General features: G+C 38.3%; 2 protein-coding genes across 2 annotated transcripts; both read right to left on the minus strand.

The window, feature by feature from the left end:
* Nucleotides 1-390: 390 nt before the first annotated feature.
* ccdc15 (coiled-coil domain containing 15) lies at nucleotides 391-8,998 on the minus strand. Its single transcript, XM_071460478.1, has 10 exons — nucleotides 8,605-8,998; nucleotides 6,239-6,388; nucleotides 5,816-5,944; nucleotides 4,619-4,735; nucleotides 4,372-4,503; nucleotides 2,782-2,901; nucleotides 2,580-2,683; nucleotides 2,095-2,289; nucleotides 1,174-1,322; nucleotides 391-1,051 (listed from the first exon to the last, which is right to left on the minus strand). The coding sequence occupies exons 1-10, from the start codon at nucleotides 8,776-8,778 to the stop codon at nucleotides 1,002-1,004; spliced, it is 1,320 nt and encodes a 439-aa protein (XP_071316579.1). The 5' UTR covers nucleotides 8,779-8,998; the 3' UTR covers nucleotides 391-1,001.
* A 1,761-nt stretch (nucleotides 8,999-10,759) lies between these two features.
* psmg1 (proteasome (prosome, macropain) assembly chaperone 1) lies at nucleotides 10,760-17,458 on the minus strand. The gene is made up of 7 exons (XM_071460480.1): nucleotides 17,237-17,458; nucleotides 16,509-16,612; nucleotides 15,218-15,363; nucleotides 13,682-13,744; nucleotides 12,642-12,840; nucleotides 11,419-11,549; nucleotides 10,760-10,923 (listed from the first exon to the last, which is right to left on the minus strand). Exons 1-7 carry the CDS (start codon nucleotides 17,356-17,358, stop codon nucleotides 10,846-10,848), a joined length of 843 nt encoding a protein of 280 aa, XP_071316581.1. The 5' UTR covers nucleotides 17,359-17,458; the 3' UTR covers nucleotides 10,760-10,845.
* Between the last annotated feature and the right edge of the window lie 1,346 nt (nucleotides 17,459-18,804).

The raw sequence follows: 18,804 nt of genomic DNA on the forward strand, positions 1-18,804 counted from the left end.
TTGATGTTCACTGTGATGGGTGTCAATTAATCCAACAGTGTAATAAATAGATAATCGACTGTTTCACCCCATAACTTTTAAATCTTAACAGACTTCAAATGGCCAACATTTGACACTGTGAAAATATAGTCAGTGTATAAAAATCACTATTCAACTATCACAGTGCAGCACATGACCCTAGAGAGTGCATGCAAATTTGAATGACCATTAGAAAACAAATATAATGATATAAAATAATAAATGTTTGGCTCCTATAGGAAGGTATTAGTTTATAACACAGAGGCTCATAAAACTAAATACAATGGTAATTTAACATAAACATTTGGATACCTGCAGGTGTTAAGACTTGCACACTTGTTCTTTTTAACAATGAATTGTAAACAAAAATAATTAAAGATGACAGAATTGAGTTTATTTTTTAAATTAACATGACCCAAAACAGATTCTTACAAATTCCACACAATAAACAACAAATCTCCAAATGCAATTTTCAAGTTTACATATGCAGTGACTTCCCTGATTCTTTACTAATCATGTAAACCTGACTTCACTAATTCAATGGAGATGGTATGCTTACAATGAAATCTCTAAATTAGCAATAAATAATCTATTAATGTAAATTCATGTGACGTGGTATAAAACAGAATATATTTAATAAACAAAGTCCAATAGTATCAAAAAAGGTTTCATAAACAGCAGATCAAGACTAAGCATCTACACAAATGCTAGTGGCTCTGTGAGGCTGTATGTGGGAACAGTGGTGCTTTGAGATACATTTTTAACATCGACATACTAACATGTTCCCACTGACAATGCTAACATGCTAATGTTTAGCAGGAATAATGTTGCATTAATCCATCACAGCATAAGTGATAATTGGTATCATTATCATACTGATATCCACCTTTTAATCGGAGTCTTGGTTTGACAACTTAAACTGCATTTCCCGAAATGTTGGACTGTTACTTTAAACAGTGTTTCTTCCAGGCAGTCAGCTTCCTTTACCGTAAATCCAAACTCAGCATTGTTGAATGTAACGCCTGGGTATACGCTGTGGAAGAGACAAATGTAACTGTGAAGAGTGTGTTTTTTTTATGTTTTCATGTATAGGTCCTCTAAAGCTCAGTGGCAGTGTGTATAGAGAGTGAGGGAGAGTAAGAGTGTGAGAACTACCTTTGGGATTGTTGTGGAAGACGCAGTTGTTAGCACAGGTGTCGGGGTGGGAGTCCCAGAATGAGGATGCACAGCAGCAGAGAGGAGGAAGCTCCAGTTTCTCCTGAGACAGTCGCTCTTTCATCTGAGCTCTCAGAGCCTCAATGAACCTGCCAAGAGTTGAAATGAGCCTGTTAATCAGGGAGGCTTCAGCTTCATGAAGCCATTACACTTTTTTAAGGGTGTAACTGTAGTTTGGTCCATTCGGTGCTGGGCAAGAAAAAAAATTATAAATTGTTGCATTTAAGTTGTGGTCTGGTTTGTGCTCATACTGACGTTTCACAAACAAAACAGAGAGTACACATGAATTCCTATGGAACAGGTCTGTAACTGATCGGACCGTATTAGTGGAATTATCTTCCATCATCTGGGCTATATAGGCCCATGTGAGAAAATCTAATTCTGATGACTGATAGTTGCACTTTCGTGAACCTTATGGGTTTATTTTTCTTCTCTGGTGTTCACAAAGAGCTAACTAAGAAATAGCCTATTATGAGCTTTATCAATCTGCAAGACTGCAACATATAAGATGATATATAAGAATATATCATACTGTATATAAATAGTTACAAGCAGATTGATTTGCAGATTTGTCCGCACCAGAGTTCAAATGACAGCTTTTACACCAGCCAAAACAAAGTGAACCAAACAGTTCAGACCTGAGGTACCCTTACAGCACGGTAAAGCGCTTCACTGTTTCAACTGTTTCACCCCATAAAACAGTCTCTCTTCAGATATTACGAACCAAAATGAATATCTGTAATAATATTTTGATACTATAAAGATTTCTGCAGTGTTACATTGTGTCCGATCATATTTTGCACATGGGTAATTGCATTAACTACACATTTAAGCTTTGGCAAATTAATGTCCTTCAATTACCTTGCAGCTACTTTCCCTTTCTCCTCCTTTTTTCTCCTCTGCAGTTCCACAGCTCTCTCCTCCTCCTCAAGCTTCAGACGTTCCAGAATTAGCAGCTCTCTCTCCTCCAGCTTCTGTCTGGCCTCTGCAAGCTGTCGAACTCTCTCCAAATTTCTCTCTTCCTCCAGACGAATCTGCTCTTTCTCTGCTTTGATCCTTCAATTGAGGACAGGCACATATAGGAAGAGATTTTCACTGGGGCTGAACGATCACTTGTAATTTGCATTCAAATGCCAGTATTTTAGTTCATCTGTATGTTAAGCCTGTTCCAAACACAGAGGAGGAGCTTCAAGAATGGTGATATCACCACACAGAAACACAGCATTGGGCCATATTTTGGCAAAGTAGTAGTAAACTAATAAGATAGACTTTGGGCATAAAATTACTTTAAACATTCACATAATTAAGAGGAAGTGATACAGAAGAAAATGCTGTGGTCTCGTCACCTTGCTGTTCTCTTCAGGTGTTTCCTGTGCTGCTTGTTCTCCTTCACTCGTTCTCTTTCAATGTTCATGAACTGACGGCGATGCATCAGGAACTGAGACTGACGCTGCAGAGAGAGGCTTTATCTTTATCTATCTTTAACATCTGGTTTGACAGCATTTCAACAAGTAAAGTCAAAGCTTCATGAACATGTCTGATATTTACGTGTCTTTTCAGTTCCTCTTGGTCAGCTAGAGGCCACAGGACCTGTGGGTCTCTAAGGTCGGACTTGAAACCAGGATCAGGATGTGATTTGTCAGTATGCCACGACACACATCCACTCACCTGAAAATATATACACAGTCAGAATAGTGTCAGGAGGTTTCGACTGAAGACCAGCTCAACCATTATGAATGTACCAAGCTGCCAACAGTCGTAATTAAAATCGAAAACAAAACATTTTTTACGTCTTCAAGCTCGCCACTTTATCAGTGTAAATGTTAGTTAAATCTATGTTAAGGATCAGTCTGGTGATGCTCTATATTTTCCTTTATACTATATTTTTCTAATTGACATCACATAAAGGAACTGATTCTACTTATAAGAATTGTCTGTGTAGCCAAAGCCTAATAAAGCTTATTCCTCTGCGCCATTGAGCTCCACTGATAAACAAAAACAAGAAAAAAAACACATCAGCGAGTCACACTGTTGCACAGGGTTACATCTTCCTTCATTATATGAACACTATAGTTTACTTTGAGTCAGTCCAACATACACTGTCCTGCTGCTGTAAATAATCAATTCCCACTATTTGCTCCCGTTTGAGAAATGTTTGTTAAAAACTATAGTGCCCAGGAGTTTAAATTACTGCACGTTTCGTAAAAATGAAACCATTTCTGAGCTGTGTTCAGATTTTATATCTTCAGTAAAAACCAATAAGCAGTGAAGATTATGAGTATGGCCAATGGTTGGGGATAAGATCTGCCAATTCTTGTAAAGTAAGCAGGACATATAGCAGGTGGAGCTGCAGCAACTGCTAGGTGATCAAATTCAATATAAAACAGAAGAATTAATTGAATAACCATCCATCCCCTTTACTTAATCTAATCATCACTGTTGCAGGCAACTGAACTTTGGGTTAAACTCTCTCTCTTAAACTGTACCAGGAAGGCCTACTGTGGTTAATCAACTTCCTGGCAAGAAGTACATAGAAACATTTTTAACCGATCCGCATCAGGGTTTGGACGTAGCTAAATGAAGCCAGGAATAAACTGCTTTATTGTTGTTGTTCCCTGTTAGTAGCCTGGACTTGTGAATCACAAGATGTTAGAGGGAAATGGAAGTTATGAGGACGTATTTATCATTATCCTTGTATACTTCCATGATGTCATCAGTCACAACTTGTACTACAAACTCTGGTATAATGGAACTTGCCCCAGTTTCACACTTGTAATTAGATTAGTCAGCTTTTTAAGGGCAATATCATTGTCATAATGTTGTAACTATTTGGATTTATGAGTTGACAAGAGCAACTTGAAGAATATATGAGCTTTTTCAGCTCTTATGAGGCCAAAGTTATTATCTGGCCATACTAACTGCTATGTTTAGCAGCAACAACACTATACTAGCAGAAACACAGCACTCCCACCACAAAGCTTTTAAGTCATCCCTTAACTCTTAGCTTGCTGTAACAAGAAATGTTTGTGTCAGGCTTCAGCGAGCCTGACAGTGAGGCTCACCTAAAGCCATCAACATGGCACACAGAGTGAACCATGATAAAAAGGTGCCACTGCTACATCCTGCATATACATTCACCTTCTGCTGAACGAGGGGACATTCATGTTGACTGGTAAAGAAATGATCATCTCCTCCTTCCTCCTCTTCCTCTCCCTGAACATCATCCTCTCCCACTTCCTCCTCTGCCCTCAGCATGTGAGATGCAGGTTTCTGTTGGGTGTAGAGGAAAATTATTTTTATTATACCCTGAATGTGCAACAACATACACAATTATAAGAACTATACATTTTAAAAAGAGGAACTAGTTTTAGACACAGAAGCTCACATGACTGGTTGAAGAGATGTTCCATTTGCCTCCAGGAAGGTCTGACGTAATTTCCCCATGTGGGATCATCCGACAGGCAGCCAGCCTGAGTCGGACCTGCTTCATGCCTTCAGTAGACTGGAAAACCATGGAAATAAATAACCCTCCAGATTAATCACTGTCACATTATTTTATTACTCATACAAGGAAACAGTGGAATCATTCTCACTGCAACAACAACACACACACACTTTGTGCTGAAGAAAATAGGACCACAAAAGGCTGACTGTACATCACAAGGGGATGATAAAGGACATATGTGAGACTGCAGCATGATCTTCAGCAGTCTCTCTCTGTCCCTGGTCAAAATAAGAGAGCCACCAATACTAGATTTTCTTGAGCTAATTAAAATATTGTTATGTTAAAAGTTTTTTTGTTGTTGTTTTTTTTAATCTGATGACATCATCTGATATTCAGTTATAAAAAAAGTAAGCAAACATTTTGATATTTTGAAATATATCTTGCAATAGAGACATTGTTTCTAATTACCTCAAATATATCTAACATTTCTGAGATACAATTTTGTTTATTTATCAGCTAAACATTACACCTATATGTCATAGCTAAACATATCTTTTGAAAAACACAGTCATAAATTTGCTGCTATAATAACTTCCACTCTTCTGGTTTCAGTCTTTCTGCTATACTTTTGAACCCTGCTCCAAGGATTTGCTCCCATTGGGACACCAAAGCACTAGCGAGGTCAGAGAGTGATGTTGGGTGATAAAGCCTGGCTGACAGTCGGCATTCCAGCTCATCCCAGAGGTCTTGGATGGGGCTGATGTCAGGGCTTTGTGCTGGCAAGTCAAGTCCTTTCACATCAAACTGAGAAAACCCATTTCTTTCTGGACCTGACTGTGTGCACAGGATCATTCTCATGTTAACATATATGTGCCAGTATGCTTTTGGCCACTTGATGTGTGTTGACACTGATTTCAGCCATAATATTCAGCTATGTGTCAAAATAACGGTCACATGTCAGTATGGGGGGGTTATAAAATCAGTGAAATGAAAAAAGATGATAAAACCAAATAGCTACTCAGTAGTTTTCTGGAAGATGCACACATCAAAACAGTAAACAAATGTGATATTACTTTTCTAAAACTTCAATTATTCACTCATGCTTCAGAGTGGCAATGCTAAGTAAAACTGTCTCACCTCCTGACAGCTCCCCTCCATCACCCTCTGTTGTGCAGCACCTCCCTCAGACATCACATTCTCACCAGCGGAAAGATGCTGGGTCCAAACTCGATGCTGTTGTTGTGGGGTTCGCCTGTCAGGTTTCACCTGGACAGTTTGCCATGAAGGTGTCAATCACATTGTTTTGCATCAATGTAAATGTACACGTAATATCATTCAAGTTTTGGATTGTTGGTTGGACAAAGCAATTTAAAGAAATGGGAAAAGGGGAAATGTGAAGGCGAACTTTCACAATTTTTTTACACTCAACAGACTAAACGTTTAACAAGTTAATCTGAAAAAAATAACTGACAGCCCAGTCCTTTCCCCTGATGTGTTTTTTGATTTTTTAATATTATGCCATTAATACTTAACTATCAGTCAAAATAATGTTATCTTTACCATTGGTTCTCTCTGAGGCTGCTGTCTCTTCTTGAAGACTTGGGTTCGCTGTGCCACACGGTGGCGCACTTCATCTTGAAATCGTCGAAGGCTCTCTTCATTCTCCTTCCTCCTTTCTGCCTGGAGCTCCTCGGTTAATGAAGCAAGAGCCTAAACCAAGACAAGGCAAGACTGTCAGGACTACTTAAGGAACAGTCCTCAGTCTAAATTTATGTGACTGTGCAGATTCAGTCCCTCCAACCTGCCTGCTTTTTCTCCTGAGAGCTATGAGTAGAGACAGACAGTGCAACACATTTCAGCCAGCCGCACAGACGCGTGAGGTGTCATGATGAATTTCTAAATTTAGATCCCAAATCTAAGCAGCAACTGAGTAAAGCTCCTTTTCACGGGTGCTGAATCTAAATCCAACTTTAAGGAACGTGTACTTGAGCATTTCCATGAAATGATACTGTTTCATATCGTATTCTAATACATTTATACAACTATTATTACAGGATCTTTGCAGATTTAAATTTTATATAAAAACCATTATGGGTTTTTAAAAATATGAATCATAGGTATAAATTAAAGTACTCAATACTATCTATACTAGTATTATAATATATTTTAATATGACAATAACAGGGGCTGTTGTTCTGTCCTGTATGATGAATACTTCCACTTAGAATGCATTAAGTACTAGTATTTAGTAGTATTTCACTGCTAATGCTTCTGAACTGAAGTACATTTTTGAATAAAAGTTACTCTATATCTATGATTAGAGCTGCAACAACAATTCATCAATTACTCAATTGATAGAAAATGATTCAATAAACATTTTTGATAGACAATTGTTTGTTGTTGTTTTTTTGAAGTGAGACGTAAATACAACTAATTTCTTCAAATGTTGATGTAACGCAAATTTTTATTTCATGAACTTAATTTTATATATATATATATATATATATATATATATATATATATATATAAAAAACAACAAGTAATTGTGACGGGCCCAAATTTTTGTAAAAAACTGTTACAAGAAGTGGCATTGTCCAAGTTAGTATGCATCTTGGTCACATTTCTTAAAAAAAGAAAAGAAAAAATAAACAACAGCAAATTTAAATTATCTATAGCAATTTATCATTATTGAATTTATTTAATCTCCCAAATTAAAAAAAAAATGCAAGATTTCAATTTTAGGTTTTTTGCACCTGATGCTTTTTTTAAAATGAGTCTGTCTTGGTGTCTGAAACCAGTTCTTCCCAGCTCAGTCTGAACATGTAGTTAAGCTGATGTTAACATATCCTGTGACCTGACACTGTAAGTACTGTAATTACATGAGAGCAGAAAGCAGAGGTAATGAGGTAGTGTTTGCGGTAGGGCTTTATAAATAGTTCCTTCAGAAAGTATTCAGTCTGCTTCAATTTTCTGCACCTTACCATATTGTAGGTTTCATTTAAAATTAATAAAATTACCATTGTTGCCCATCAAGCTACATTCAATAACCCATAATGACAAACTGAAAACATGTTTCTAGAATTTATTAAACATATATAGCTGAAATCTCTCATTTAGAAAAGTACTCAGAGCTTTAATTCAGTACTTTGTAGAAGTTGCCTACAGCTCCAAGTCCTCTCTACAAGTTTTGCACACCTCGAGCTCTGTCAGATTGGACGGGAAATGTCCCACCAATTCAATTTGCCACAGTTGATCTCCAGTCAAGTTGCAGACACATCTCAAGTAATAAAGCTGCACCTGACCACTATTTGGAGACCCACAGCAAAGGGTCTGAATGCTTTTGTCAATGATCCAACCTTTTATGTAAGATGCAATGTTGAGTGAGGAATGTATCACTTGTGATAAAGTGCAGTGCATATAAACAATATCACCACAGTCAAGAACAGACTTACACAAATGTCTTCCAACTAGAAAAAGAAAACCATGTGTCTATGCAAAAATCCAAGTGTGACCTTCAGTTTGCTTGTTGTTCCTCATGTGTCTTTAAAAGCCAGGTTCCCAAGTATTTATTAAATGTTTTATTTAGTATTTATTTAATACTCAACCATTTCAGTTTGAGAGGCCAGAAAAGTATGGACACTAGCTTGATATTAGCATATTAACAATGAATAATGTCATCGCCCCATTTTGATTGCAGAGGAATGTTTATTACTACGTGGGGATTTAATTTAAAAAAAAAAAAAAAAACTTAAAGGGGAAACGGCTCATTTGGCATTTATTTTTTTACACATACAGCAGTGAAACAGAAAAGTAAATGTAAACAAGTGTTAAAGTGAATAAAGCTCAGTGTCCTGCTAAAAACCTGCAGTAACGGTCTCTGCGGTGCCTGGCAACACAGCTAGCTTAGCGTTAAATCCCAAACTTACCGTCGGGTGCTCCAGGAAGTCTTGTCCGCTCTCCACCCAGGCTCCCACCGCCACCACCGCCTGATTCCTCTCAGCCAGCACCTTGTTAGCTCTGGAGGCTCGGTGCTCCCTGCCCCGGTGAACCGAAGCTTTGTTTTTGCCGTTTGTCGATGCTATAACCCGGCTAGCACTCATAGCTAGCCTCCCCAACCAGGCTAACGTAAAGTGCCGCTAGCTCACAGTTAAAATATCTTCTCGGCTCGCCTCGTCGACGCTATTCGCTAAATGTTTAAACGTGAAGAAATGGAAAATAAAAAGTAAATCCCTGTCAGGTTTGTTTATGCAAAGTAAATACCAACAGGTCTGTTTGAGTTTCGCTCATTTCGTCTTCTTTTATGTCCTGGAGTTTGACAAACAGCCCAGCGGAGCATTACTGCCCCCACCGGGACAGGAGGAGACACTGTGAGAACTCATTATTAGCTTTATAGGCCAGGCATGTTTGTGCATACAAGGAGTTTGACTTTCTAGTGGATTTCAATGTACTTACACACAGCATACTGTACCACTAACAATGTTCAGGGAGGTACACATGGACATACAATGAAACAAAGCTGAGTAGAGATAAATAAACATAAACATATGGCGATGATGTATAAGCCAGTGGGTCACACCAGAACCTCCTCTCATAAACACACACAACAAACACTAGAGTAGTAGTTCAGACTTGGGGTTTCTCACAGAGCTCAACTATGATTCTGATTTATTTTAATGTTTTGTTGTTTTTAGTTTAGTTTTTTCGTTTATGTTTTTTTGTTTGTTTGTTTTGGTTGTCTTTGTTATGTGTCTTTAGTTTGGCCCTGCAGCGTGAATAAGTTAGCTCCACTGGACTTGAAAATGTTTTGACTCATAAATACCAGGGCTAGAATGTAACTAAGTACTTGAATACTGTACTTAAGTACTTAAGGTACTTGTAATTTAGTTGAGTATTTCCATTTTGTTACTTTATCAGCCTACATTTCAGAGTGAAATATTGTATTTTTACCGCACTACATATTTAATTGGTTACTTTACAGATAGTAATTAATAAAATAACTAACAATAAATTATGTATTGTTATAAAAGGGTTGCTACTGTTGCCACGATACCTCACTGTATTGTAGCTGACTGGAGATCAGTGGGACTAGAAACATGAGCACAACTGAAATATTTGCTATGTATACTGATAAATTGCTTTTTATTCCTGTGCTGAATTGCTTCCTGAATATCAGTGAATCCAACACAACACACAATTTAAATGCAGCACTCGAGGCAGGACCTTTTAAATGTGCGTCATTCTAAAAAGGATAAGGCTGGTGATATTCTGTATTTTTGTTTTTGGGATTTTGTCAACAAATCCCATAAAACCAAAAACGTTGGTCCTTCTCTTAAGACTGTCTGACTCCTGACCTAGGTCATTTGTTCCTATTGTACATATAAATCCTAAAAACAGGTCAAAAAGGCAATACATTTTTCTACACCAGCCAGACACTAGTTATCAGCAAACATGACTCAAACAGGAGTGAACAGTGCATTTGTTGGGGACTACTTTCATCTGCAGATGGATAAAGTTTATAGCTGAATGATGGGAGTTTGTGGGGTTCAATGCACTGAAGCATGTCACTAAATTTAATAGTGTCTCACTGATCTGTTTTTAACAGTTTATGAACAACAACGCTCTTTAATCGGGCTTTGATGATGCATATACTTCATAGCAGGATCAATTTGTTTTGGTCTTTACATGGATCTGTTGACAGTAAGAATGTGTAATATCAACAGAATTATGTTATTTATGTGACAAGATATTAGTCGGGCAAAAAAGTGTGATCCTGTGTGAAGAATATGATAGGTGATCAGGACAAAACATTTTATTTCATATTCAGAAAATTAAAAAAAAAAATTTAAGACTAATGTCATTAGTCTTAAAATTAGTCTTAAAGATTAGATATCTTCTATCTAAGTTCTAAATTTTTATCTGTTGGTGGTGAGACATAAATTGTCCAAGTTCATACAGTTTATCCTACTGAATTTAATAGCAATGCATCCAATATTTGACATTCACTCTGGACCAAAGTGTTAGAAGGTAATGGTACAGAATTCAGTCTTCAGAAAATAATGAGACCCAAACCTTCGCTTACTTAATTTTTTTTTTTATTAAAAACGACAGTATTTTACCACAGGAAAATAGAATTACAATGCACAGCTCAGTGTGCAAAATGGCCATTTTCAGATATAAAGATTACTCTGGATGTCAGTGGTTTTGACAAATTTGCGGAGGACGTCTGTGCTCGGAGACGAGTCCAACTGAAGAGAGAAAGAAACAGAGGATTAAAGTGTTAAAAAAAATCAGTTAAACAGTTTATCATTGGCTACGTGCGGCACTAACAGCAGCAGTTTCTCAACAAATTCAAGAAGGAAGTGCTACTGCTCTTAATCCCACCTCTGACTGGATTTTCCTCCAAAGTGAACTAACACCAAACCGGCATTGGCACCAGCCCAGAAACAGCACTAGGTTTGTGTTGGTGGAAAGGGAGTAATATAGGACAACAACACTTCTGGAACCAGCAGCTCTATCTCTATACCCATCTGCTGTCAAAACCTACAGTAACATCATCGTCTAATGTGCAGCGAGAAGCACAACTCAGTGTTGACATTTCTTTCAAGATGTTGGCCAGTGTGTGCATCTTTCATTCACTTTAGATATCTGCTAAACTTTAAATGAGTGGGGCATCTGCTCTCTTCCTCTTTCTGACCACTCTGACCTTCCAAAAGCCCCCTCGGTTACAAAAAGCACCTCACCTTTATGGACTTCCCAAGCTTGGTTAGTGCAGGCTTGTAGGTCTCCATGGTGACAGAGTCAGGGCCGATGACATCACTGTAACACTGGTAAACAACAGTGGCGATTCGGTGGACCTGGCAGTGGTTCAGTACTGATGAAACAGCACAAAGTAGAAGAGTGCAAAGTTATCTGGTGACTACACAATGAAAGAGGACTGTTTGACATGAGGTGTGTAACCCGTCAGTCCGCAGTGACCAAGGCTCAAGTTCTTTATCCTGATGATACATCCGTTTAATTGGAGTGTCAATGTCTTTAAGTGCACCAGAATGAAAATGACCAAATCAGGATGCAAGACTATGTGTTCTCAGTGAGTGTTGGGGAGCCTAATGGTGCTGCATTTCATTCAGTTGGCAGATGCCTCTGTCCAAAGCCACTTTCAGTTTTTCCACACATACACACATCAGGAGCAATTTGGGTTTCAGATTCTTGCTCAAGGACACTTCAGCAGGAAGAGTATAGAATCAAACTGACTGGATTTCTAGCCTGCATTGTTTTGGTTCGTTAATTCATAGAAAGCAGTGATCTAAGTGAGTACAGCGTAATGTCTTTTCTAGATGTGTGTAAGTGAAAAGACAAAGACTACCAAGCTTTTTTTTCAACTTGCTTCAGATTGTCTTGCTTCACTATCAACAACCTTTACTGGCATCAGAAACTTGGAGGAGCGGCCCACAATGACAAAACACATGGTATCTAGGACTTTTGGCAGTAAAGATGGAAAGGAGCCAAAGCAGACCATAATGACGTTTTAGGCTTATCACCTTAAAAGCTGTGAACTCAGACCTCTAGGATTCAGAGTCAGAGCAGTCTGTCCTGTTGGTCTGTAAAGCTGATGTTACCTGGGCAGAGCTGTCAACAACATTTCCATGTTACACTATTCAATTCATGTAGAAACAAGATAAGATCGTGATCATGCCTGGTACAAGCTCATGTTGTTTCATACTGTAGAGACAACAAATACAATGACCCATAGCAACTTTACCTTTAACATTTAAAAAGTGACACCAAACTGAACAACATGCAGAGCAGTATGACAGACAAGCTGTGCAGCTTTGATGTACCTATAGTGTTTTTGAGTGTGTTTGCAAGTATGATGAAGGAAAGGAGAAAAACATGGCCATGTAATGTGAGTTCAAGAATTTGAGAAACCTGAATTAGTGAAACTGAAAGTGTGCAATCCTAGTACCTGCAGCTGGAAGTCCAGTTATTATGTTGGGTTGCTCCAGTGACTGGCAAACAGGTTGACCACTGAAAGTACCGGTGTGCAGAGAGCGCAGGAAGGGAGCAGAGCTAGTGCACAGATAGTCTGCTGTCTTGTAATCAGCCACAGAGCTGTCTGACAACACAGTCACATTTAGCTCTCTGTGGGACAGACAGTCAAAAACCTACAAGAGACATACAAACATAGTCAGCCCAACACAGCATCACCTTCACCATGTTGATCACCCTTTAGAATACCTGCATGTTTGATTTTGACCACTGTAATCTAAATATGTGATAAACATATTTGTCAGTTGACAAATAACTATGGTAAACTCAGTGACCACTTTATCAGGTACACGTTCCTACTTCTTCTTTTAGCCCTCAGAACAGCCTGAATTCTTGGTAGCATGGATTTAACAAGTAGCTGGAAACATGCTTTAGAGATTGTTTACATAGCGTCACACAGTTGCTGCAGATTTGTCAACTGTGTTTTTCGCACCATTTTCTGTAAAGACTAAAGACTTTGTGAAAATTCAGGATATCAGCACTCAAACCAGCCTGTCTGGCACCAACAATCATTCCACGCTCACAGTCACTTAAGACCAAATTTCTTCTCCAGTCTGTTGTTTGGTCACAACAACAATGTCAGCGTGCACCTAGGCACCCAGATGTGCTGCTACATGATTGCCTAATTAGATTTTTGCAAGCAGGTGTACAAGCGTACCTCATAAAATGGCCACTGAGTGTATATGTAATGAGAATTAGGCTGTTGACAGTGAAGTAGCTTAATTAGTTTGTGTGTGAGTGACACTAATGATTATGTACAGGATAATGATTCTGTGTGTGATATAATCATATTGACGTTCTCGTGTTGCTATGTTGTTGTTGTGCCTCGTGAATGTGCATGGTTGTGAACCTGCTATCTGTTTACAGGCTGAGAAGGGGAAACTGCCCTCACCTTCTCCACATAAAGGCATCATTTAATCACAATACCATCCAACTGATTTTGTTGTATAAACGTACCTTTTCTGTCCACTGAAACAGCTGGTCTTCTGCAATGTAGCAAAGCACTTGGCATATCAAAACCTTTGGGGAAAAGACATTTCATTTCAAATGTGTGGATTAAAGACAGTTTGAGACTGTCTGTGTAGTGTTACTCAAAATACAGGAAGCTTTGTTTTCATGGGGGTCACAAACAGCTCAAGCATCGCTCCAACAGTTCGGTTTTTTCCTGAGCTTGACAGTCACTTTGCTTGTCTGTCTGGCATTTTCATGTAGTGCAGTTCAGCACCCAAAGCAGAGGAGACAGTGGGAGTTTCATTCAAATGAGGTAGTGCAAAGAGAGGTGTTGGATTTTGGTAAAAACTGTATGAGACGGTGCTGAGGATAGATGTCTCACAGGCTCGTTTGTTGCAAGTCACTCAGCTGGCAACCTGATGGGAAACCTAAGAGAATTCTTTGATTTGAGAACCTGGATACAGCAAATGTTTGCCTGACTTAAAATCAATTATTGACTGTCAAGATATAATTGTCTTTCAACTAACTGAATAAATTAGTTGACTAATCATTGCGGCTTTGTACCAAACATTCTCTAACCCCAGCATACCTGCTTGTTGCACGTCTTTCTCTCTTCCTTCATTTTCAGTCAGTACAGGAAAAAAAGCTCCAAAAACATGTAAACACACACCCACCCACACACACTCTAACCTATAGGTACATTTAAATCAGCTGTAAAAGTGAAGGTTATAACATGAATTTCAGTAAATCATTGGGTGACTGTTAAACTATCTGCTATCCACAGCTGCTTTACACTGTATGAAAGCCTTCTCCTTCAGCTCATTAAATCTCTGTAGCCATCTGAAGGTAACAGGAGAAGAAATGCGTGATAAATCTGAAGCCTCCTCAGCAGCACAGTGCTATCAGACACAGCTGTTTACTATGTTGATTAAACCATATGCAAATGACACTAGACTGATAGAAAATAACCACATACACCTCCACAAACATCAGACTGATCGGTTATAACTCCGTATTCTGACAGTTTAGCTGAGAAACGCTGAGACGGCGGATTACCATGGCTCATTAATCCTGTGTGTCATGGCCTACTTTCCAACTTTTAGAGCAAAAGTGGGGTTTCATGTTTTATTCCTGAAATACATCACTGTGCAAATGCTACTCTATCACATCAATTACACACGATGTGACCATTTATAAAATGTGATAGAGTAGACCTGAGACTGAAATAGTGTTTGATTGATGCTGTCATATAAATGGCTTCACCAAATTTATTGTTTCTATCTGCATTCCTTATATTTCCCCATAAATTTATGCACCTCTTTTCCTTAATCTGGTGGGTGCTTGTAGCATGACAATGAACTGAGCACAGCCATTGTAATGTTCTCTCTATACAAGAGTTAGGGTTATAAGGTGGTCAGAAGCTATCACATTAAACTGAATGATTATTGAGTTTACAACAACCTGGTGCTTTCTGTGGGATTAGTGAAATAGAAGACACATTTTGAAGTGATGTTCTCGGGTATTTTGCTCAGTTTCACTCACTGATGGGTTGTCCTTGTGTCTGTAGAAAACACATGCTGACTCCTCGCTGGTTTGCCCAGTTACAGGCCGGCTCCTCTCGTTCCACACTGATGCATGTCCCACTGCATCCCAGTTTGAAGAGGTGAGAACGTACGCTGACAGAACGCCTGTGAAGACAGATCCTCTCAGTGTCCAACAACAGCTGATTTGTGATTTTTTTTTCATGGTGACGTTATTCCACTTCAATGTTTCAATGAATGGCATACATATACATATATCTGGGTAGATTATATGTGGTTATTTTCATTTTGTGCCAATCTTTTTTTTTTCAATCAAATGTTCTGTCAATAAAATGCCAGAAAATAGTGATTCTGTCTGACTAACATCCAATCTAAAAATATTCAGTTTATTATAATGTGAGACAAAGAAATGCAACAAATTCTCATATTTGATCAGACAGAAGCAGCAAATATTTGTCATTTTTGCTTAAAAAAACATCTGTTGATCATTATTTAGTTGCCAGCTTTGTTTGTCTTCTGTTTGGTGCTGTATAGGTGGCATACTGTGGGTTTATCAGAGCTTGCTTGCTGAAAAACAGCAACCCTAAACCTAACCCTAGAAAAGAAGTTAAAGAACCAAAGCAACAAAATTGCAGGCCATAAAATGTTAACAATGAGCTGAAAGGTGCTATAACGCTTCTGTGTGGGCTTATTACTACAAGCGACACCTCTCACGATACATATACAATATTAAAATACTGATTAATGCATTTTAATGTTGTTAAGGAATTTAAATTAGACTGTTTTCTGCTGACCTGCAAGGGGTGCAAACGCACCACCTGAACCCCTGGTAAAATCAAAATGCTGTATTCAAAATCACTCTTACATTTGTAACAATGCAACCCTTTGAAATAACTTAACTCAACAATACGTTTTGAGGACAAGCATGGTAAAATCAAAAACTGGTATTGCTGTTAATCTTTCAGTTTTCAGCATTAACACTGTAAAATCTTAGTGTTTATTCATATCAATTGCATGTGTATATATAGTGGTGTGATACTGTCTAGAGATTATGTTGAACAAATTATGTGCAAAGCCTATGCTCGCTACACATCTTATCATATTTAAAAGCCCAAGTAAAAACATTCTTGGAAGTCTGCTGTATTACTCCTAAGTAGAGCTACAGTCACTGGACTTATCCAAGTTCGAATTTCCACACAGGGGTCATTAATGTTTCAATCGATGTGTAATATGACTGAGGGTGGTGTTTGACGGACTCATCACAGGTAATGTACCATACAGGAGCCACTTACTAGCAGCGTTGTGTCCAACAGCAAGGATGAAGTCTGAACATTGCAACTTGTTTCCAGACCTTAGTGATTCAGAGACTTCAGCGCTCCAGTGCAGATGAACCTCCCTGATGAATTAAAAAGTGATGTAGGTTAGAGCAGGAGGAACAGTTTTGGGAACCACTGCAACTATAATTTCAAGATTTTGATTGAAATCAACCTGAGATAAGTGACTGCAGTTATATGGAAGGATAAAAAACAGCAGGTCTGTGGTAAAAAATTTCAAGGAACCAAGTAATCACCATTAGTTTCTTACATCACCACTTAGGAACAAGTTAGGGCTATTTATGTGTGAGTATTCCCAGTTTGTCATTTCAGATAAAAATATAGTACTTTTTACTGTATTTGTTTATACAAATACAAAAGCCCCATGTTCACTGTGTAGGAATTGGTGTGTGGTAATTTACCTCTAGTTTTGTTTGTACATAGACAATTTCAACTGCCATGATAACAGTCCTAAATATCATGTGTCATGATGGCTGGCAAGAGCCGTCAGAGGTCTTTAACGGTGTTTTGTGGTACAAACCCGATTTAAAATGCTAAGACGGGAGCCGCATTCATATTCACCACTAAAAGATAATTCACAGTTCATTTCACTGGAAGCAAGTGTCTGCTTTATCTACTGTAATTCTTCCATGCCTCCTGACTTATCGCTTCCTGCCTCTCCATGCTAGCTAGCTAACGCTAATTACCTCTTTTCCTCCAGCTCTCTGCGGATTTGTTCATCTTCTTCGTTTTCCTCGATGTCGTCGTCGTCGTCCTCTTCCACTGCTCGAGAATACGCCGACAAAACTTCACCGAAAAACGTCGCCATGAGCACAGTCTTTCCAAAGAAAACCGAAAGTTTAACTAGTGATTCAGACTAGACCTACAGCCATGACATACATCCGCCACTTCCGCCGGCGGCCACACGCCTTCAGAATAAAAGCCTGAGCCCAACCCAGGAATACTTCAAAATAAATGCATAATTTCCACAAACCTAAACCGAGAAAGGACTTCATTGATCCTCAGAGGGAAGAAATAAAGAAGAACAGAGAAATTACATTAAAACATATATCAGTGATATATGTATGTATGCTTGGCAGATATCATATGCATAGAAATAGAGACCCCATTCACACGATGCATAGTCATTTGACCCACTTTTAAAAATATTGATTTCTTAGCACATCTAAAGTACATTAAGTACTTCATATCATATGAAAGGATATTTTCAAGTCTGTCTTGAACAGCTGTTTATAGTGTTGATTGTTGATTGTTATAGCGAAAATAATAATAGTAATATCCATAGGTGTAATGTTGTTATGAACAGCAGCAATAATAGCAGCCCCAAATGATAATGATAATAATAATAATAATAATAATAATAATAATAATAATAATAATAATAATAATAATAATAATAATAATAATAATAATGATAAAAATAATGAGTGTTGTAGTGGCAGATCTGGACCCTGCAGCTCCAGAGTTGCTGTCCAGATAGTTAGAGTCTGTTTAGTATAAAATTCCCTTTTTGTGTTTCACACCACACTGCAGTTCACAGCAAGGAAACACTGCCCAGGGAAACAATTAGACAATTTTGTACTGAAAAGACTGTTAGTTTAGAAATTTAGTATAAGATATAAGATTGATTTCATTACCTAAGACTGCTGTGTATATATGATGGATTTGAAAAGATGTGAAGCTGTTCTTTAAGCATAATTTTCAGCATGATAAAAAAGGAGATCTGACTAAATATTTCAAATGCACAGAAATATCTTCAGTTGAGCAGCTCAAACACTGCCCATGCAAAGAGAGAGGTGCAACACCAGTTGCTCCACACAGTGCCGGTGGGAGGCTCAAAGCCCAGGGCTGCATGCATGAGTACTGCCTGCCCGACATATTTCAGCCTGAGCTATTCACTTAAATCAATGAATGATTCAAGGCTGTGGCTCTCCAGTGGATTCACATTGTGCATGTTATACAATGCATAGGGGCTCAAATATGACTAACAATTACTGTAGGAATGCTTGATGTGCTATTTATGGCCCTTGTGCCAATCAAAAGTAAACCTGTCACACCACATGCCTCCACCAGCTTCTTACTAGTAATACATAATTAACATGAGTGGAAAAAGGAGGAAAACATAATTTCTCAAGGATGCTGGCAGATCATCTCCAGTTGTATAGCCAGCTAGAAACATAAGCCAAGTCATGTTAGGGCAAATTGGCCTCAAGTTGACTGCAGAACATCCATCCTTTCCATTGTGTTGTATAAT

This window comes from Trachinotus anak, unplaced genomic scaffold, assembly GCF_046630095.1.
Source record: "Trachinotus anak isolate AG129_WGS33_773 ecotype Australia unplaced genomic scaffold, CSIRO_AGI_Tana_v1 ptg000024l, whole genome shotgun sequence".
Lineage (NCBI taxonomy): Eukaryota > Metazoa > Chordata > Actinopteri > Carangiformes > Carangidae > Trachinotus > Trachinotus anak.

Bases quoted from the DNA above. Each gene is read 5' to 3' on its own strand.
- ccdc15 (XM_071460478.1), bottom strand. From the start codon at position 8,778: ATGAGTGCTAGCCGGGTTATAGCATCGACAAACGGCAAAAACAAAGCT. The intron at 4,736-5,815 runs GTGAGACAGTTT...ATGGTTTTCCAG, and splicing joins TGGAGGGGAGCTGTCAGGAG to TCTACTGAAGGCATGAAGCA. The intron at 2,684-2,781 runs GTAAATATCAGA...CTCTCTCTGCAG, and splicing joins AAGAGGAACTGAAAAGACAC to CGTCAGTCTCAGTTCCTGAT.
- psmg1 (XM_071460480.1), bottom strand. From the start codon at position 17,358: ATGGCGACGTTTTTCGGTGAAGTTTTGTCGGCGTATTCTCGAGCAGTG. The intron at 16,613-17,236 runs GTAATTAGCGTT...TTAATTCATCAG, and splicing joins AGAGAGCTGGAGGAAAAGAG to GGAGGTTCATCTGCACTGGA. The intron at 10,924-11,418 runs GTGAGGTGCTTT...TTCTCTCTTCAG, and splicing joins AGCTTGGGAAGTCCATAAAG to TTGGACTCGTCTCCGAGCAC.